The 22,815-nt window shown below is 39.2% G+C and overlaps 1 protein-coding gene across 2 annotated transcripts in view; it reads right to left on the reverse strand.

The window, feature by feature from the left end:
- Positions 1-6,977: 6,977 nt before the first annotated feature.
- The window catches only part of LOC132378439 (aryl hydrocarbon receptor-like), a 194,690-nt gene continuing 178,852 nt past the window's right edge, over positions 6,978-22,815 (reverse strand). For both annotated transcript variants that reach the window (XM_059945360.1, XM_059945359.1), the window contains 5 exons: positions 21,587-21,714; positions 19,109-19,311; positions 13,710-13,816; positions 13,265-13,406; positions 6,978-12,203 (listed from right to left, as the gene is read on the reverse strand). In XM_059945360.1, coding sequence (XP_059801343.1) covers positions 10,973-12,203; positions 13,265-13,406; positions 13,710-13,816; positions 19,109-19,311; positions 21,587-21,714 — 1,811 coding nt within the window. In that variant the 3' untranslated portion in view covers positions 6,978-10,972. The remainder of the gene's footprint in view (positions 12,204-13,264; positions 13,407-13,709; positions 13,817-19,108; positions 19,312-21,586; positions 21,715-22,815) is intronic.

Genomic DNA, 22,815 nt, shown 5'->3' on the forward strand with positions numbered 1-22,815 from the left:
TCCCCCATTCAGTGAAGACCAACATTGCATTTGCCTTCCAATTATTTACTGCATCAGGGAGCTAACTTTAGATTTATTTTAATGAGGATCTGAGGTCTTTCTGAATTCAGCCATGGATAAACCCAAGCCCAACTGCGAAAGAAGGAGGTTTGGACATAGGGCTAGCAACTCCATCCTGTTAAAACACAGAGCTACAGACGCTCCAACATGAGCTCCAAAGCCTTCTGTCCTGGGAGAGGAAGGATCTCAGAAGATGACTTACGCCTAGGGACAACTTGACCAGGACAGAGGACTCAGGCGAGCTACTGTTGGGGGGCCTATACCCCAGAAGGGATGATGGGCTTAGCTAAGTAAGTAAATAGGTCTTATTGAGCAACAGCAGCTAATAGTTTCACATCAATTAAATTATACTCTCCCATTCTTGGAGATATCTCATGGCAGATTTGAAATATGGAAAAAAATGTCGAACTCGAATGGGTCAAGGACAATGGAAGCAGACAGATCATTTTGTCTTTGTTCCTGTCACATGCTTGTAGATGGAGGCTGCCATTTTGTGGAGCTGTTTTACATCTTCCATTTTGTGTATTAATTACTTGGGTTGATCAGTGTTTTAGAGAAGACAAAAAGATGCTTCAGGTAATCTGGTGGACTAGAGATAATTTCCAAATAAGTTATTTGTGAGATGTTCTTTGGTTGAGTATAACATACAGGTTTTTGACTGTTGGAGTCAGTATCTGTTGTGCATGAATCAAGCTCTTTGCTGATTGGAACAAAGAGCAATGAATTAACGATTGTCACTTGCTGGGAAAAGGCATTAATGGTTACTGGCCTGGAGCAGAGCCAATAGAAAGCTGTTAAAGGTCAGCCAATGACACTGGAATGCTACATTTCAATTGTTAAGAAATGAATATAAAAGTGGACACTTGGATTGTGCTAGGAGCAATAACACTGGAGAATCATCAACTGTGGGACCCCCCCCCCCCCCCCCCCATGCATGGCAATAGGAGAAGAAAGGATCCTCTCTGGTTTATAAATTGGAAAAATGGCCTGAGTGAGTATAGGTACAGAGGGAACTGTAGAATTCATGTTCTAAGTTGCTGACCTAGGGTTAACATAGTTACAGAATGTTGTTATTTGTGCAAACAATAATGTGCGAGCTTCAATTAATTATGAATTGTGTAGTGTGTTTCCAAACCTAGTTCTGTTGATGAAATGTCAATATTGCCCACGCACAGTACTATCTATGATCGTGGCTCAGTCTACAAGCAATGTCAAGGCATTGCTGATGGGGCTTAGGGAGTGGAACATGGAGCAATTTGCAAAATTTCTTCCTCAGCCTTTCCTGATGGGAGATGGCAATTTTTCCACATCCTTGCTGAACTAGCAGAGGTGAATTTGGAAACTTGGGAGAATTTATGGGTATCAGTCCCTTTCCTCAATTACCTGCTATCTACCCTCTGGAGCAAACTAGCAAACCATTCATTTGCAGCAACATCTTTTCAGTGAACTGTCAATAGGCTGCATGTGCCATCAGTTCCAGGAATGTCTGCAACCCAAGAGGTTGTAAGGAATTTACAGCTAAGTTTGCGGTTTATTCTGAGCATTCCATACATGGTGATCTTTTGATCTTAGTCACATTGTTGAGTTCTTGTGCTTGATGGAACCCAGGCTTCCTCTTCATTGCTTTGGAAAATGAGTGACCAATATCCAGTTTCTGACAGAGGACAGCAATCAAATCAAGAATAACATTCACTGAAGCCTGTCAACAGTTAGTCAACACTTAATAACAGTCGTGGACCATGTAAGCAAGGGGCACGTAAGGAGAAAATAGAAATTAAAATCCATGCTACAGAAATAACCTTGAAAATAGAGAGAATAAAGGCAATTGGAAAAGGGGCATGGTGACTGGAACCTAAGAGTCAGATAGTGAACAGATCCAGCTGACAACTGGAAATTTGGAATGGAATGCTACCTGCACAATTTTAAATTGAATTTAAATATTAAAGTTTAATATTGAAGCTTAAAATCAAGATTAAATGTATTAATAAAGTTTAATGGTAAAGATCCCCCATGTTAAATTTAGGATGAGGGAAAACACCATCCAGCTCACAGGGAGAGGTAAATCCCAAGCCATCCTGCCAAGTGTCTTCTTACAGTGTCTTCATGGAAGTGATGACAGGTGATTACCTGAAGTGATGAAAGTTTCTAAACAAATCAAACTCTTTAACAATTTGGCATCAAGCCTGAAAATTTCTCTTTATTTGGCCCCTTTTGCTTCTCTCACAGTTGTGTATAATGATATTGACACACTTTCACAGCTGCCACTTATCCCCAAGTGTCAACTTTTCATGTCAGCGTTGACAAATGAATACCCAGAGCTCATGTGGCTTCATGATTTTTAAAGATATCCAATTAAGATAATGATTATTTTACAATTACCTCAGTAAAATAACAATTTGTTTGCCATGACAAGTCTTAGATTTTTTTTACCTTTAAACTGGATGACTCCAATGATGTAACCAAAACTACACCAAAGTAAACAATATGATCCAATGCTGCTGTTTGGTGGTACAGAAATTAGAGTAGCATTATTTTGTAAGTTTATTGTGAACATTGTATACACTTTTGAGACTTTTCATGAGCTGCAATAATGCAAAAGAATGTTTATTGAGCTATTGGATCATATGTTACCCTAGGAACGTTGATTTGAACTGACAGTGTAGCAGTTCAAACCGATTCATTGGCCAGAGGGCATATCAATAGTCTAGTTAATTGTACAAATTAGAATAAAGAGTTGACGGCTAATAAATCAAGCAGCTTACTGAGTTGGTTATTTCTCTGTAATAGGCGAGTCTGTAATTACAAAAAGAAATGCAATTGTAGAATTGCTGTGGGTGGAGCTAAGGAACTGCAAGGGGAAAAATACCCTCATGGGAGTTATATACAGACCCCCAAACAAAAGTAAAGATGTGGACTTCAAATTACAAATGAAGTTAGAAAATGCATATTAAAAGGGCAGTGTTACAATGGTCACAGGGGATTTCAATGTGCAGGTAAATTGGGAAAAACAGGTTGGTTCTGGAACCCAAGTGGGGTATTTCTAGGATGTCATTCAAGATGGCTTTTTAGAGCAGCTCATGGTTGAGTCCACTAGGGAATCGGCTATTCTGGACTGGGTGTTGTACAATGAACTGTAATTGATTAGAGAGCTTAAGATAAAGGAACTCTTAGGGGAAGTGATCATAATATGATATAATTCATGCTGCAGTTTGAGAGGGAGAAGCTAAAGTCAAATGTATCATGATTACAGTAAAAGGAATCATAAAGGCTTGAGAGAGGAGCTGGCCAAAATTGATTGGAAGGGAACATTAGCCAGGATAATGGCAGAGCAACAAAGGCTGGAATTTCTGGGAACAATTCAGAAGTTGCAGGATATACACATCCCAAAGAAGAAGTATTCTAAAGGCAGGATGACACAACTGTGGCTGACAAAAGAAATCAAAGCCAGCATAGAAAGCAAAAATACAGTATATAACAGAGCAAAAATTTATTGGAAAGCTAGCAAATTGGGAAGCTTTTAAAAACCAAACGGAAGGCAACTAAAAAAGCCATAAAGAAGCAAAAGATGAAATATGAAAGTAAGCTAGCTAGTAATATTGAAAAGGATACAAAAAGTTTCTTCAGATATATAAAGTGTAAGTAAGAGGTGAGAGTAGATATCAGACCACTGGAAAATGATGTTGGAGAGGTAATAATGGGGGACAAAGAAATGGCGGAAGAACTGAATAAGTATTTTGCATCACTCTTCACTGTAGAAAACAGCAGTATGCCAGAAGTTTGAGAGTGTCAGGGACTAGGGAGAAGATTCTTGGGAACTTGAAAGGTTTTAAGCTAGAAAAGTCACCTGGACCAGATGGTCTATGCTACAGGGTTCTGCAAGAAGTGGCTGAAGAGATTGTGGAGGCATTAGTAATTATCTTTCAAGAATCAATTGATCCTGGCAAGGTTCTGGAGGAATGGAAAACTGCAAATGTCATTCCACTCTTCAAGAAGGGAGAGAGGCAGAACAAAGGAAATTATAGGCCAGTTTGTCTGACCTCAGTTGTTGGGAAAATATTGGAGTTGATTCTTAAGGATGTGGTTTTGAGATACTTGAAGGCACATGATAACATAGTCAGCATGGTTTCCTTAAGGGAAAATCTTGCATGGCAAATCTTTGGGAATTCTTTGAATAAATAACAAGCCAGATAGACAAAAGGATGTTGTGTGTTTGGATTTTCAGAAGAGCTTTGGCAAGGTGCCACACATGAAGCTGCTTAACAAGCTAAGAGCCCTTGGTATTACAGGGAAGATTCCAACATGGATAGAACATTGGCTGATTGGCAGGAGACAAAGAGTGGGAATAAATTTTGATTGGTTGCCAGTGACTAGTGGGATCCCACAGGGGTCTGTGTTGGGACTGTTTCTTTTTATGTTGCATGTCAATGATTTTAATGATGGAATTAATTGCCTTTTGCCCAAGTATGTGGGTGAAACGAAGATAGGTGAAGGGGCAGGTAGTTTTGATGAAGCAGAGAGGCTACAGGAGGACTTAGATAGATCTGGAGAATGGGCAAAGAAGTGGCAGATGGAATACAGTGTCTGGAAGTGAATAGTCATGCACTTTGGTAGAAAAAATAAATGCATAGATTATTTTCTAAGTGGAGAGAAAATTCAAAACTCTGAGTTGCAAAGAGAGTTGGGAGTCCTCATGCAGGTTTCCCTAAAGGTTAATTTGCAGGTTGAGTTGGTGGTGAGGAAGGCAATTGCAATGTTAGCATTTATTTTGAAAGGACTAAAATATAAAAGCAAGTATGTAATGTTGAGGCTTTATAAAGCACTAGTGAGGCCTCATTTAGAGTATTGTGAGCAGTTTCAGGCCCCCTATCTAAGAAAGGATGTGCTGACATTGGGGGGGGGGGGTTCAAAGAAGGTTCATGAATATGTTTCTAGGATTGAAAGTCTTGTCATGTGAGGAGTGTTCAATAGCTCTGGCCTCTACTCACTGGAATTCAGAAGAATAAGGGGGATCTTATCGAAACCTGTTGAAAGGCCTTGATAGAGTGGATGTGGAGAGGATGCTTCCTATGGTGGAGGAGTCTAAGACTAGAGGACATAGCCTCAGAATAGAGGGATGTCCATTTAGGACAGAGATGAGGAGGAATTTCTTTAGCCAGAGAGTGGAGAATCTGTGGAATTTGTTGCCGCAAGCAGCTGTGGAAGCCCTGTCATTGGTTTTCCTTAAGGCAGAGGTTGGTAGATTATTGAGTAGTTGGAGCATGAAAGGATACAGAGAGAAAACAGGATATTGGACCTGAGAGGGACAATGGATCAGCCATGATGAAATAGTGGAGCAGATTCAATTGACCTAATGGTCTTGTTCTGCTGCTATATCTTATGGCCTTAAATCTCTTGAGTGGGCTACAGAATAAAGGAAATATTTAAATAGATGCTGAGTTGCAGAAAGCACTTTGCTATGACCATGTGAATCTGACCCCCATTTCCTGGAGAGTGGGCACACTGCCAACTTAATGTTATGAACAGTCTCACCAGCATTCTAAAAACACTAGTACCAAATGCCCGCTGCGTCCCACCAGCATTTTGTGTGTGTTGCTTGAATTTCCAGCATCTGCAGATTTCCTCGTGTTTGCACTATTACCAAATGTTTGTATTGCAGGAACAGATTATGATATGGGATTCTTCCCATCCTAAACAGTAAGTTTGGATTTTCTCTTAATAGATGCTGTATTCAGATCTCTGGATGGGATCTTAACTAATTCTCTTTTGACAGAGCTATACAGTAATTTGAGCTCCAGATAATCTGGGAAAATCACTTCAGCTGCCATTCAATTACATCATTGCTGATCCACAATTATTTCCATTTATCTGCCTTTGTTTCAGATCCTTTGACATCCTTTTCTAAACAGAATATATTGACTTTTCTTCCCTGTATCCTCCTCTCTTTTGGGCGAACATAGTATGCATATTAGATTTTGTAAAGCATTGAATGAGTGTCTATCAGGTCAATGACAACTGAACTCTTTCTGAAACTCGCAGCATGTGAAGCCTATTAATGTCTGTAGAATGTTTGTTTTTAGCCAGATTCTTTCTTAACTTGTGGTTATTGTTTATCTGTAAAATTTAATGAACTTTGAAAGCCCAAGGAATATAATGTGTCGGGACATGAGTGAACGAAATTAAAACAAGTGAGCATTAAAATGCAAATGTCTGTCTGGATTCAGGTTTATTATTAAATGTAAACGTTAAGCCCAAACAATGTTGAGTCCAGACGTAAAGGAATAAGAACAATAGACCAAAGAGTTTGTTTGTCTCTTGATGACTGTGCTTGTGAACCTTGTGTATACATTGACCTGCTTTTCGAGATTTATTTTTTACTTCATTCGGGGCCAGAAATTGTGGTCGATGCCTAGAACCCAGGGGTAGTTTCCCAAAGAAGTCAGAAATCAGAGTTCCCTGCCAGCAGCAACAATCAAGTGGTGACTAAGAATCATGAGGCCAGCATTCTTAGTGACTTGCTATGTAGTATGTCGTGTGGTTTATTGGTGTTGCTTGTTTTATGATAGTAAATTCAGCTTAAGTTATTTTGTTCTGCTTGTATGCTTATTACCAAATCTCCTGGACACTCGAATTATTGGGTCTGATTAATGGAGTGAATTAATATAGTGAAGAAAATTGCACATTTCCATTACTTGTTTCTCATTTAAAATATACAAATTGCATTCTTTTCGAGTACATCTTTACCATGACTGCAACGTTCAATACTGCAGGATGGTTTAGAAGAGTGTGGACACATAACATTCTCATCTTTTGTGTACTTTCACTATTTTATTGCTATGTGCCGGCATGTGTTAATTGCATTGATAGAAGCAATTGCCAAGGTTTTGATAAAATATGTACATTTTTTATTCCAGGTATTTTTATAATACAATTTTCAATGTTTTGTAGCTATAAAGTAATAATTAATTACTCCAATATGGCAAAAACATAACAATCCTTCACTCTAGAGTATATTTGATTATTAAAAAACTGAAATGTTCCATATGTTTTTCTTGGTAAATCCACATTATCAGTAAAAAAATTAAGGCAAATATTCTTTTCTTAATTCCAAGTAACGAGATAATGAGATTAATATTGTAAACTCTTTTACACAGATGCTCCAAAATATTTTCAGTGGACAATAATTTCCATGAACATCTGTAAAATAACAGTTGCATATATCTTTAAAACTCAAAATTAAAAGTATTTTATTTGCATGGGTTATCTTATACTCTCAATAAATTCTATAAATCCACATTTATAAGTGGAATTGAAGAGTCACAAAGATTGGGACAATATAGAACATCATAAGCTTACATTGATAAAAGCTGAAACAAACTTTCAGTTCTTTTTCATTGTCTTAGGAAGTTTGAAGATTTATTTGTGACCTGTTGTCACTGTTCTACCATAAGATGTGTAGTAATCTCAGCATGGCAAGCTTTCGCAGCCTACAATGTGAAAATAATGAGATCAGCTGTTCCTTCAATGAGCTTAAGGGACAAAGTTCTCTGATATTCTGTGCAACTATTTAACAGTCTTCATCTCAGTGCACAGAGAAGGCCTTGATTTAACACAACTTCCATTAAATGATATAGATATAAAAATCCATAATCAAAATATCATAACAGCAGAAGGCATGCATGATATAACTTCCTTTTATTGTCCCTGATAAACCTGGAAACTAACCTTCATCTCAGCTTAGTATATAGAACTCTACTTCAAACAGTAGCTGAGCGTAAAACATGATTGAAAATTTGCAAAGGATCTTATACATCCACTGCAATAATCTCTAAAGTAATAGCAACTGGTACATTTTAGTGCAAAAATACTGCACTCTATAAAAGAGAAGAAGGGAACTGGCATGGAATAGAAGCTCAATCATAGCCGATGAACTGCCAAACATCTCTATCCCGCAGCAGTAAGTATTTTTATGAAGTTTCCCTTCAGGCGCATATTTGAAGCAGCCTGTACTTGCTCATTTCAATCAAATCAACCCAACATCACTTTTTGTTTCTATAGAAAGCAAACAAAAACATAGTATTAAGGATAATACATATCTGTAGAACCTAAATGATGTTGTAAATAAATAAGTGCTTTCTATACATTATTGCTGCGTTTGCACTTAGTTATGAGAAATGAGCAGCAACATTGATAGCAAACTTCAGCAGTGAGTAAACATTGAATCAAAGATTATCCTCAACATTTTATTTTAATACTAGATGTAGTTGATGTTAGAAAAGTGAATTCATTTTGCATTGTGATGGAAAATTTATGCAAAAGTCAATGTCCAGGAAACAATGGGAAGGTACTGAAAATAAATGAGGAAAATTATGGCCCAAATTCCGCAGTTAGCAAAGAAGTAATGTAATGACCTCTGTATATATTTAATGATCTCAAAGGCATGGAAGTACTCTCAACAAACTTTTGTTCCTATCAGACAGAAAGTCAAACTGAATTCTCAGAAACACCTAACTAGGTAGAAAAGAACCTATTTTAAGCTAATATTTTAAACATTCAGCAGTGTGCAAAATAAAGATTAAAATATACACTTATGTTAAAGTAAAAGCTAAAATATAATAAATTAAATAGTCAAAACTAATTTAACCAAATGTCACTATATTTTGATATTTTTTTTCCCTGAGGAAATTACAATCCACATCCATAAAATGTGTTTTGTGTTTTGGCCAAAAAACTCAGTGAGTAGTAAATATTGTTTAGAATGCTATTTAAACACTCATTTAGGTATCATGCAAAAAAGTGTAATATTTAATAATATAAGAATGTTAGCGATAGAAGCTAGAGTCAGATATTAAATCTGTATCTTCATTCTATAAAAGCATGGCTGATTGTCAACCTCTTCCCTGTTACATAAGCCTTAGTATTCTTACTGAAACTAGTTTATAAGAATCTGAATTTCTTACCAATTCAATCTATTTCCTTTGGATTCCATTCCAAAGCTGCTCAAAGCTCCAGCCAGTGAATAAAGGCTGAATTATGGATGTCTGCTTCAGGATTCCCACGTTAAGTTACACATGTGTGGAAACCTGTCATATTAATTTCAAGGTATAACTGAAACAAGCACCAATAAGTTTTACAATTATTATGTAAAACCAGGGCCTAGATTAATCTTTGTGAGGAAGTTGGATTGAAATACCACAGTGAGATCTCCATAATGAATAAAAAGTGTACCCTTTTACTTTTTATGAAATGTAATCAATCTTGCTGCATTTCAATGGACAAAATATTACTTAAAAACAAAACCCTAACTTCATTATTGCCTCAATATTTATTGTTAAAAATAATACTGACATTCATATCTGTGTGGTATATATATATATGAAAATTGCATTAAGATATTAATCAATTGATAGAATATGGTCCTTCTATTTTATGCTGAAGTCAAATAATTGGAAAGGATTACTTCCTCATGATAAATTTTACTTGTCTTACCGGGGAATTTAAAGTGCTATTTAAATGCAAATTGTTGCTGAAATTCTACATAGAAAAAGAGTGACGTTGCAGGAACACGTGGCATTTGGATGGCATTGGATGCCAATTTTGGATCATCCTGTGTGCTAAACAAAGCCACTCTCAGAGCAGGATTAAGAGTAACACATGGACCAGAACAGGGAAGTTCAGTAGGAGTTTGCCCTTAAGTTCGTTAGAGAACCAGATGAGATTTTATGATAACTTGATCATTTCATGATCACTATTTCTGGTAATTTGAACTTGTGCATTTGAATTACCACTCCAGTAATAACATTAATGTATAGATGGACACTGTGATCCTGCACACCAGCTCGATGTAATCCATAAGGCCGTAAGATACAGGAGCAGAAATAGGCCATTTGGCCCATCAAGTCTTCCTTGCCATTTCACTATGGCTGATCCATTTTCGCTCTCAGCCCCAATCTTTTGCCTTCAGAAATCCAATAGACTGCTGCAACTCACCCCCAAACTCTGTCGTCCAATGCACTGATTTTAGCAAGAACTTGTATATGGTTAGTAACTTTTAATGGAGGAAATTATCCCCAGGCGAGATAACTAATCTCTTTTGTTCAATTTGATAGAATGGAAAGCTTTCTGCGGGTCGTGTACACTGAGCCATTTTTACATTGTAACAACTAAACGCTAAATAGAGACAAGTAGGCTTTCAGTGCAATTCCTGATTGGTGCTGGATTTGTGGAGCAATACCGAGATAATTACAGTTTTGTCATTCTGGAGTGAAGTCCAGCTATTCTATTCTGACTGCAATTTTGTTATCATATGCTGGAAATCCATGCTCATAATTAAACTAAATCAGTTAAGATTGTAAAAATCTAACACTGATGGACATAAACCTTGATGTATGGATTTTGGGACAAGATATTATCAGCAGAGCACTGATTTTCTGTCTCAAGGATAAGAGCTGGAACTGAAGTATTTTTTAACCTGACTGGATTCCATTGTATTTTCACTAGTGGCTGTATCTTCAGAAGTTTGGTCCAAACCTCTTGAATTACCTGTTTTTTTTCTGCCCCACTCTCCTTTTTTAAGACACTTTTCAAGCATTGGTCATGCTGCTGTAATATGTGGCTCAACGTCAAATTCTGTCTGATAATATTTCTGTGATTGATTTCAATTTAAGGCGAGTTCTCGTTATTTTGACTGCATCTTTCTTAAACAAACCCAAACTTAAAAAAGCTGAACTTTACAATGATTCCTGTGTTCTAAGACTGAACTTTCACATGCAATATTATCTTAAGCAATATTTATAATAAAATTCTTTGACAAATTTGAAAAATAAACAATGGAATGACAGATCTGACTTTAGGACCACAATCTTTAAACCAAGCACTTTTAAAATATGCACAATGATTTCTTCTGTTTAAAAAATTACAAGTATGCATTTTGTGTAATCTTATGACTCAACGAATTGATCAAACAACTGGGCATATTTTTTTGCAAGCCTGCCTGTATGTTATGCAGATTATCACAAGACCAAGGAGGAGAAGGTGAGGGTTCTTGTTTGATGACTGTGTGAATTAGATCATGACTTTTGAACTGCAGTGGCACTTTATATTCATCCTGCCCTGGGCCCTTATCCTGGATAGTATGGCGAGGATAGTTGTGTGCTTGCAAACAGTCTGTGGGCTGATCACTGTGAGAGCAACAGGGGTGCGTGGCTCTTTGTGGGTTGAAATGAACCATGTCCATTCCTTGCTTTGAAGGCCTACTGTGGTTGCAAGCACTGCCCACCATCCACACGCAACTGCCTTTAGCTGTGCTGGCTCCACACAATGGACTTGGCAGGAGAGTCTTCAGTTTCTCACAGGGTGACAACTGCTCTAGTGTGTTGGAATCGCTCTTTAACTGCTGCTGTCCTGGAAGGTTCGCCACCATCTTCTTTCCCATTTCATTGTCGACCCAGAGATGACTTGGAGAGTCGATAGCCCCCCCTAGCCCATTGTGCAGTTCCACATTGTACTCACTTTTGACCTGCACCCCATGGAACAAATCTGCACTATTACAGTACTCCATGGGAAAATCCCTTGACTTTTGACTAATGGGACTGCACATTGGTGTAACATCTTCCGATTTGCAGCTTTCAGCTCGGTAGCTCTCCATGTTAGCAGAGTGCAGGTCGAACAACTGCCGCTGCTGCACCTTCTCTCCAACAGCCCGGAAGTTCTGGACTATGTTTTGGAAGCTTGAGGTCTGTGTTTTATCCCTGAGCTGAGGCTCAGAAAGCAGTCTGCTTCTGCCACAGAAGCTTTTAGCCAGTCGACCAGGATCATTGTTTGTTCTCCCCATGAGTTTCAGAGGCTGCAGATTTGATAGGCCTCTGCTGTATTCCGATACCCATAAGTCATCTGCAACAGAACCCTTTGCAGATCTGGGAAATGATGTGCAAAAGTTAAGGGGTTCATTCTGGCTGACACCACCATCACTTCTAATGGGCTCATATTTCTCTTCTCTCCCTTCTTTCACTGGTGCCTGGTCATATAGTGGCTTTAATTGCAAAGGTATATCATTGCAGTTGCTGTACAGAAACCCATTTGTGCTGCCTGATTGGTCAATGCTTGATTGGTTCCTTAGATGCTCTTCCTTGGATCTATCTGTGTCCCTGCGGGAAATCAGAATCATAAATATAGTATGCACGCAACATGCTACTGTGCTATAAACAAGTTTTCAAGTACAGTTCCCAAATGTTTTAAATATTTGATATTAAAACCAGCATTCACTAGCATTGGCCAAGGTAGCCACAACTATTAACCACTTTCATTAATGTCAGCTTTAGAGTTGCTTGTTCTAGTGTCTTAAAAGTGATAACATTTCTGGGCTAGAAGTTGTTGGGCTTACTGTTTAACACCTTGTCAATGCATGAACACACAAGTAAATAAATAAGTCAGCAGCACCTCATTAATGTTGAATTACATGAATATTTAAACCAGCTAAATCTCTCTAGGTAGTGTAGTGTTACAAAACTGATGACAACATCTTTAGTAGAATAAATATGTCCCAGGGTGATCACAGAGGCAATATGAAAACAAAAACTGCTGTTGATCCACACAAGGAAAGCACATGGTTAGAAGATTGACCATAAAGTTAGGTTTTAGGAAGCATGAAGCCTTCAGGGATACAGCAGAAATACAGCAGAAATCACCTCTTTGGCCCACCTGTATGGTGTGTGAGAAGAAGCCATTGGTGATTCAGTGACTTTGACTAGATAGGTTAGAAGGTAGTCCTATCAGGGTGTAAATTGGTGCTGACATAGCAAATGGTGTGGTCAATCATGTCAAAGGACTCAGACTGATTGACAATCACAATTACAATCAATATTTTCCTTGAGTAGAGCTTTTCTCTAGTGTTGGGATGACATACATTTAATTAGAGGGATTAAAAAGTGGAGATCAAGGTGAAATACAGACAGATTTGAGAAATTGCATGTACAACTAACTGCAGATTAGATTACATCCAGAAACAATTGGGCAAGTCCAAGAATTAAAAATAAATCCTTAGACCACGTGATCAAGGGAATAAATAATCAGATATGAAGAACATCTGTGCCCTTTTTAACTTCTTTTGATGTTTTTCTTGCTTGTTCAAACACTGAACAGAGTTAAAGAGGTATTATGACTTGGGAACAATTCCAACAGAAACACTATTATTAAGTTGCTAGCTTACTTGAATTCCTCTTGTGGCACTGTGGCGTATTCTGCAGACTTGTTCCTATAGGGCAGATGGCCATTAGCTTGGAACCAGACCCAATGACCTTCTTTTGTGAGCACTCTGAAGACCGTGAGGCCATTTTCTCCAGTGTTCATCACTGTGGGAACATGAACATTTTGAAACAAACACGATCTCTGTCATTCTGTTCCGCATTCTTGTACGTAACAACTTGGAAAATGTTTGTTTGGTAGAGGGTGAAGCAGAAATTTACCTTGACAATGACAGCTGATACAGCATTTTTAAAGTAGTACATTATTTGAGGTGATTTGCTGAAGGGATCATCATAGAAATATTTAGGAAGTGCTCGAGGAGCTAATGTCCAAGAGCTTGGTCAAAGAGGCAGGTTCTAGGGCATGCCTTTTAGAGGGAGGGACTCATGGAGGTTTAGGGGCAAACTTACTTCGGATTTGATTCTCTGCACGGCACAAGACATCCGTAAAGTGGAAATAATGGCAGCCAGATCTTGTTCGGTGCTCTGCGTCTGACCATCCTGCAATTGCTTTGCCCCTGGGCACATCACAAAGGGATACAAGTTAGTTTGGAGTTATGCATTTCCCTGCTTAGACTGCATTTGACTGCGTGTTCAGTTCTGAGCACCGCTCTTCAATAGCTGAAGCGGTGCTTGAAATATTTTATTTTTATTTTTCACAGATTATAGCCAAATGAAAACGTCGTTGAAAATAGTCTGTATTTCAAAAATCGGTTTTATTTTCATGGGTGAAGTAGGTGAGTTGGGGTCCTGAATCTCTCCAATCATGGATACAGATCTTCCAAGATGGGCACTAACCCTTTCAACTAAATAAAGCACTGTCTCCAAGGGACATGAAGTTCAAGATCTTTAGTTCGTGACTATGAGGAATCAATTCCCTTAACACTCCATGAGATTCAGGCATCCCAATTTCATATCAGGCATTTCATATTCCCTTGTGTACAGGTTCTGTAGCCCCCTAGCTTTTGTAGAAGGTACTCTGTAAAGTCAGGCTCACAAATGAACAATGAACATCTGCTAAAAGTTCACTGGATGTAGTGTGAATGCTGCAAAACATTAAACTCTTTCAGACTTAAACAACCTGCATTTACACAGCACACTTAAGTCAATTAAAAAAACATCAGTCATAAACATAAAGTAGATGTCATTTTGATAGGCTCGGAAAGACATCTGCGAGTCTATCAGGATCATTTAATATATCCGGTGCTCCCAGTGAGGACTCCTCTACATCGTTAAGATGCATCGTAGATTGGGGGACCACTTCATCATGCACTTTCGCTCTGTCTGCCTCAACAAGCAGGACTTCCTGGTGACCACCCATTTTAATTCTACCTCCCATTCCCATTCCAACATGTCGGTCCATGGCCACAATAAGGTCACTCTCTTTTGGTGAAGCAACACCTCATATTCAGTTTGGACTCTGATTTCTCTAACCCACCAATTTATCCACCCTTCCCCCTTACCTCTTTTTCAATGTATCATTCACTCATCCCTTCTTGCTCCTCTTCTGCACATCATCTCCCTCTGGTGCCCCTCCTCCTTCCCTTTCTCAATGGCCCACACTCCTCTCCTATCAGATTCTCACTTATTCAGCCCTTTACCTCTTTCACATCTTCTCCCAGCTTCTCACTTTATCCCCCTCACCCACTCACCCACTTTTCCCCTCACCCGGATTCGCCTATCACCTGTCAGTTTGTACACTTCCCCCTACCCCCACCTCAGTACTCTAACTTCATCCCTCTTCCCTTCCAGTCCTGAAGAAGAGTCTTGGTCCAAAACATTGACTCTTTATTCCTCTCCATTGATGCTGCCTGATCTGCAGAGATTCTCCAGCATTTTCTGAGTGGCCGTAAAGTGCTTACTCTACGGGTGAAAGAAGAATTCTGGTGAAAGCCAGATGAAAAAAGAATAATCTACAAACAAATTTTGACACTAGTCAGAAGAAGGAGACATTATGGGAGATGAGCATAAATTTTGTGAAAGACTTTTTCAGAGAGCACCTTAAAGCAGCAAAGAGCTGTGTCTGAAACTAGCGTTTAGGACCCCTAGCAACTGCAGTGCAATGAAAATCACTGATGTGTTAGAAGCAAGGACCTTTCATTGTCCTCCCTTTACAGATGTTGCTGGCCTGCTCAGTATTTCCTCTTTTCATTTTAGATTCCCAACTGCTTTGGTTTGGCATGAGTAAGGTTTAGCAGGAAATGACAAGAAACGAGGGCAAAATCCAGGTGGCACCGCTTTACTTAAGCTTATGTTGCCTATAAGGAAAGTGTACAAAATATCTCTGAGCAGAGTAATTGTTGGCTTGTGTAGTATTTCATTTTTGCTGTAACGTAAGTTTTTTATTTGTCGAGTTCCGGTTGTCAACAGCAGATGGTGATGTTGATCTTTGTACATTTGCTTGTGAAAAATGTTCCTTTGAAATAGTTTGACATGGCAAGGAAGTAGGGAATTTGGAATCAGAAACAAGGGGCTGAAGAATAGCAGATTAGGCTTGAAACATTGACCTTGGCATCATCTGTGAAGAGACAAGGTCATGTTATGTGTTTGGACCCTCTGCCAAAAGAAAATGCCGACTATGCTTTTGCCTGTCACGATTTTAACAAGAAAAATTTCTTCTGTGATTCTTTTGCCCACAGGACCATAAATCATACTTGAGCAGGAAAAGCCAGGAAGATGCAGGGATTCTTTAGAAAGCAGCCACTAAGTTGTTCATCAGGCAGCAAATACTTAGATACCCTTATTCAGTATCGTATTGTCTGCCCTTCCCACTCCCCACAACCTAGGCACACAGCTTGCCATAACCTGTGAGATAAGCCTGAACAGGCCATGAATCAGTCTCCAATAATTCTCATGGTGATAAGTGAGAGTGAGGAAGAAGTGTGAAGATAGTTCATGGGTAGGGATTCAAGAAAAAAATGAGGTGAAAGTGGTATCTTAATTGGTCGGGGAGCCAGCCGGTGTTTCAATCCTTGAAAAACAACTTTCAGTATTAACTACCATGTTTGCTAGTATCTGAGGTGGGTGATGGTAGGGGAGAGGGTTGGAGTGGGATGTTAGGAGGAGAAGGAGTGGGGAAAACGTTATTCCAGTAGCAGCAACTCTTCTCAGTCTAGAAATTGGACCAATTTGTCTATGTTTTTATCTGTAAGTTGTGTGCATAAGTGCCCTTTTGTTCTCATTAGTTCCCACCAACAATCACTTCCAGGTCAATTGCCTCTCATTGGGAAATCGGCCCGGGTACTGCCTTGCACGATTCCATCTCAGGCGCAAATCTTGTTCTGTGGCTGTCGTGAAGCTTCGGGGCATAGTATTGTACAGCAGCCATGCTGAGCTTTGTAAGCTGAATTAGTGCAGAAGAATACTACCTACAGCTTTTTTAAGAAAATTAATTACACTAAAGGGAACAAAATGATGGAGACATGCAAAGAGACTAGAGTGGAAGGATTCCTAGTTAATTCACAGACTCCCTTTTCAGAGCTCAAATGTAGCAGCATCACTGTGTCCATGTGATAATCGCAGCAGTCCCATACATCTCCAGTGCAGACTGGCCGGTAACCCCACAGAGATGTGGGGCCACCCATTGCACAGGACTGAACCAGTGGACTGGACTGCTTGCTTTCTGTCTCCACCTGTCTGTTTCCCCTCACCTCTCTGGCAGCATTTTTCTTCACGGTTCTGAGGCTGCCATGGAGAGAGGCTCTTTAAAGTCAGACCACCTCCTTGGAGATTACTGCAGCAGTAATATGATGGTTGTGAGCCTATAAATTAGTTTGCAAATTTTAATGCAATATTGCCCAATCCTTTCAAGACATTCAAGTGGGTGATCGTACTATACACACTGAGAGTGATCACCAGTCTCTCAGCATACATACTTTCAAGTATTCTGATGCAAGAATTATTATAACTATTGTGTTCATTCTATTTCTGATTGCTACATCCAAAGAATTTTGTTACAAATATGTTCTGTTCATACTACTGAGCATGAGGTTCTGAGGCTTGGGTCAATAATCCAGACAGCAGTCATTTAAATTCAAACACACTATTCTGAGAATTCAAATTTACTTTAAAAAAAAATCAGAAAATAAAAAAAAATGCTGAAATCAGCAAAGGTGTCATTGGGCTTCTGGTTCCATCTAAAAAGGGCCTCCAAATCCCAACACCTGGGCATCCTGATGAAGAGAACCTTAGAACCTTTCATAGAATGCCCGTGCTCGAACAGATTTTGAGACAAAACTTTTTATTGCCTTCAGCCCTTAGCTTCAGATTTTTATCAAACTAAACTCAAATGGTTCTCATGCAATGTGAATTAATGTCCTCCAGATCAACACACACAAAATGCTGGAGGAACTCAGCAGGTCAGACGGCATCTATGGAGGGAAATGAAGAGTTGACATTTTAGGACAGGAACCTTCAGGACTGGAAAGAAAGGGGGCAGAAGACAGAATAATAGGATTTGGGGAGGGGAGGAGCACAAACTGGTTGGAGATAGGTGTATCCAGGTGAAGGGGGAAAGTAGGTAGGTGGGGGCAATTGGGAATGATGTCAGAAGCTAGGAGGTGATAGGTAGAAGATGGAAAGGGCTGAACAACATGGAATCTGATAGGAGATGACAGTAGACTGTGGAATAAAGAGAAAGAAGTAGAAAACAAAAAGGAAGAAAGTGTGGGTGATGGGCAGATTGTAAAAGCAGGGGAGAGGAAAGAGAAGGGGTAAAGGGGCCAGATGAATAATGAAAAACAAAAGGGGGGGTGTTAGAAGGGAGGGGTTACTGGAAATTAGAGAAATTGGTGTTGACGTTGTCAGGTTGGAAACCACCATGACAGAATATGAGGTGCTGTTCCTCCCTCAACCATACTAAGTATTACAACTGTGTAAAATTAAGTACTACAACTAAGTGTTACGCTTGCCTCCACTTCTTCTCCCTCACCACTAGTCAGGGGCCTAAACAATCCTTCCACGAGGGACAGCACTTCCCATATGAATCCAACTGTTGTGCCTGCATATTCTCAGATTACTAGTTCAGTTATGTAATCACTACGTAACTGTACCCTAGTTAACTCTGCTAATTGCTCACGAGATTCATGTGAACCTAAGCCTTTTTGTGGATCTTCTTGTAAAATGCTAAAGTAAAACTAAAGCATTTTTCAGATTAGAATTATAGCACAGAGTAGACTCTTCTGACCTTTCGAGACCTGAAACCCCAGAGACCCGCGATAACCCTGATTAACCCTAACCCAATCACAATGACCAATTGACCTACCCAGTCCGTCTTGGGGCTGTGGGAGAAAACTCATGTACTCTGCAGCGTGGACATACAATATTGGAATTGAACTCTAAACTCTGACACCTCAAGCTGTAATAGCGTTCCCCTAACAACTATGCTATGGTGGTGCCCACGGTGCTGTTTTATTTCTTTATTAAATGAGTAGTGGCAGATATCAAGTATATTTACACATGCAGCCGAGTTACCTGCATTGTGTGCGTGTCTATTTCTATTAGACCCGTCTAAATGATCACAAACATTGAAAACAATTTCTGATCTGAGATGCTTACTTTATTATCTAAAATCTGTTTCATAGAATTATTGATTTATTAAGTACAGAAGCAGGCCATTTGGTTAACCAGGTTTGTACTAGTTCTTTGAAATAGCTATTCAATGAGCCCCACTTATGTGGATTTCTCGCAAAAGCCTGAAACCTTTTCCTTTTCTTATGTGTGTCGAACGGCCTTTTGAAAATGACCTGTGAATCTGGTTCCACCACTCTTTCAGGTAGCCATTTCCAGATGGCTGGGGCTTTGCTACTTACTTTGCACCAAGTGTCATGGGGCTGAGGTCAAGCCTGTGTTTGGTCTTCAGGAGCAAGCTTTTCAGCTTCATTTCACCAATGGATGGGAGCAGCAGAGGCATGGCAATACAAAACAAGCCCAACTGCGGTGGAAGGGCAGCACCAGACTTATCTTTCTTCCTCTGTCCCTGCAGGTACTTCAGTCTGCCTTGGAACTGCATCGTCTGTTGTGAGGAGGGGTGATGGGCAGATGGAGTGGTGAAGGAAGGAAAAATCAAAAAATGTTAATGAACCATGATGAAATGCTGGAACAAACTCAATGGACCAAATGGCCTAATTTTCCTGCTATAGCGTATGGTCTTATACAAAACGTGAAATCTAATAACAAATAAAATTTAAGGGGAAACTAGGTATGTAGTCCCTTGAAAGAAGAAAATTAAGGATGATTGAAAAGAAATGTTTGAAAAAAAACTTGATCGGTAGATAGAAAAAAGAATCTGAATCAGATTTACTATCACCGTCATATGATGCGAACCATTTATTTTGTGGCAGCAGAACAGTGCAAAGATACAAAATCACTGTAAGTTACAAAAAAAAAGGAACGATGTGGTAGTGTTCATCAGTTATTGGACCATTCAGAAACCTGACGGCAGAGAGGAAAAAATTGTTCCTAATTCATCGAGTTTGTGTCTTCAGGGGTCTGTACCTTCACCTTGATAGCAGTATTTGGAAGAGAGCACCTTGCAGATGGTGAACATTCAATCTTATGGATGCTACCTTCTTGAGGAACCACTTCTTGGAGATGTCTGTGATGGTGGAGAGCATTGTGCCCGTGGATTGTCAGAGAATGAAGGAACTATCTCTGATAATGAAAAGCAAAGGGTGAGGGCAAATTTGAAAATTATAGTTGGGTTGGTGAGTAATGATGTGAAGAAGGGCTTCTTCATGCAAAAGTTAGTGGCCCTCTTGAACTCCATAAAGGTGTGTCTTTCAAAATAGAGATCAACAGATTTTATTGAATGAAAACATTAGGGATTGCGGAAGTACAGCAGGAAGGGAAAAATAATATACAGACCATCTATGATATAATCAAACAATAGGTGACCTACAAGGAGCATTCTGCAGAGAGAAAAGAAAGAAGTGAAGTTGAGGCTGGAGGAAGAACCAGACAGAGTGAAGATGGCGAAATCCAAGTGTAGGAGAGCGAATTATGTTGAAGAAAAACTGGAAAAATTTGCTAGCAAGTATCAAAAGTCCTAAAGTGATTAGATAGAAAATCACTGCTCTATTAAACTAGGACATTTAACGTAAGTGGATAGAGAAAGTGTTATATGTTTAATACTATCTCCACAAGAGTTTCCACCACCTGGTTATAATGTGGAGCCTCTCCATAAGTTAATTAATGAACCTTGCCTCAAGTAATCCATGTTGTTACCTGAGGCAAAGATCATTACTGTACTTACAGAGAAGGTAATTGCTGGATTGGAATGAAACATCATCATGATGGTAAGATTAAGAAGGCCTAACATGAGGCCCATGCGGAGCATATACGTGTGTGTATGAGCTGAACTGAATAGCTTATGTCTGTGCAGTACAGTTTGCTTTAATGTCTAACCAATATCCTTCACCAACGTTTCATTGCCACTGCTGGGCTTCTGAGCCAGCAATAAAGATTTCAAAGATCAGAAGAATTAGTATTATTTGTCACACACATGCCAAAGCAAACAATGAAATGCATAGTTTGCATCAAATCAAATCAGTGAGGACTATGCTGGGCCGTCCAAAATTGTCAGCACGCTTCTGACAAAGCATGCCCTCAACTCTCTGTGCGAACTCGTGTGTCTTTGGAATAAAGGAGGAATGTGGAGCACACAGTGCAAACCCACATAGTCATGAGGAGAAGGTACAAACTCCTTACAAACCCCAATTGTCAGCTGGCTGCTGTAAGGCATTGCGCTAACTGCTACACTGCCGTGTCACCTCAGTGGTCATTACTTGTTGATATAAGTTGGAGGTACTCTGCAAAATCTATTCAGCCACATGCATATTGTGTGATACACGCCTTCCCCAACCATTAATCAGCTAACCTTAAGCAACGTCACTATCACAGACAGACCAGCCTGCAGTGCTAGTGAAAATGCTGAAATAGTGAAAAATACTAACTCTGTGGGAGCTGTGGTGGCAGTGGGAGGGAACTGTTTTATAAAACCTACAAAATCTAATTGTTATTAAATAAACACAAGATGATCTGTTGGTTTGAAGAATTCCAATTTTGGATTTATTGTATTTTTTCAAGCGATCATTTAATGTAGGGAAAAGGGCTCCTTTGTGCAATTATATTTGGTTTGTGAGACTTCAGATGGATCTGACACATGCAACTGAAAACTCTCCATCACAGCATCTATTGCAGGCTCTCAATATTAATTTCACCGTTTCTATCTGAAATCATTTGTTGGTGGACTTTCCTTCTCTTGCAATTCGTCCTCAGCCTTTACCTACCAGGAATCCTGAAGTGCTGTCCAGTAGGCAACGGACTCGGATGACAAAATAACGGTTTAGGAATGGAGAAAATTCCGGCGGCAGAAGTTTTGGGTCGTAAACTTTGAAAGAACTCAGATTCTCTTCACCTAAAATTGGACGAAAGCACTATTACACAACTCGCACCAAAAGCACAGAATCAGGCTCTTTGGCCCTTCACATTAATTTTGGCCTTTTTACCTCTTTATCCACTTCCTTATTGAGATTGTGTCTTTCTGTGCCTTGTCTAAATCTGTCTAAATGCCTCCTCAATGTAGTAATTGTATTTGATTCCACCGCTTCCTCTGCCAGCATTCAACCATTATCTCAGTATTCCTTCAGGTGCGCTTTAAAATACCTTGGTCTTTCTTACCTTAAACCCAATCTTTTTGTGTTTTTAATGCTTCTGATATTTCAAGCAATAAAACAATAAGCTCAACAACAGGAACTATCAGCTCATTTCCCTATTTTAATGTTATGTAGTGCATTGTCAGCCTTTCAGAACGCCTCAAAATGCCTTATGTCAAATGAGTCACAATCACTTTTGACTAGTGACTGAACAGCAACTATTTTGCACGCAGGAAATGCGATTAATTTTAGTTGTGTAGCTTGAGGGAAGAAAGTTGGAGTAACAATTCCCTCCAGTCCATTTCAATTAGACCTGCAGGATCTTTACCACCCAGCTTTATCCTCAGGTACCATTCCAATTTAATAACCCATCAGAAGCCTAGGGTCTCCACTAAGCAGTATTCATAAAATGCTATAATGAGGTGTCTGTTTAGATTTAGGTCACATGTCCTGAAGTGGCGTTTGATCTCAAGATCTCCTGACCTAGATATAAAATCAATTGAGCCAAAATGACCCTCAATATTGTTGAGACTGTGATCAAATTCACTAAAGAAACACTGAAGCTGGTGAAATAGAAGTCTTTAGTCATTATATCAAGCAAGCATCATTCTGGAGACAGTCTTGGTAAAGGCTCACAAACCCAAAGGTATATCATAATTTTATACTCTTAAGATCAAAGATAAAGTTGGTGATGCAATACAATTTCAATAGTTATAATGACATCATTTCCTTCAATATTTTGGGTTGAGAATGCTTCCTTTGCATTATGTATCTACAGTAACAGATGCCTCTGAATGCTCAATCACCTTTGTCACAAAATAGTTCACACAAATAGTCTAAAAGCTTCTGGGAACAGAAGTCCC

The sequence above is a fragment of the Hypanus sabinus genome, chromosome 20 (assembly GCF_030144855.1).
Source record: "Hypanus sabinus isolate sHypSab1 chromosome 20, sHypSab1.hap1, whole genome shotgun sequence".
Taxonomy (NCBI): Eukaryota; Metazoa; Chordata; class Chondrichthyes; order Myliobatiformes; family Dasyatidae; genus Hypanus; species Hypanus sabinus.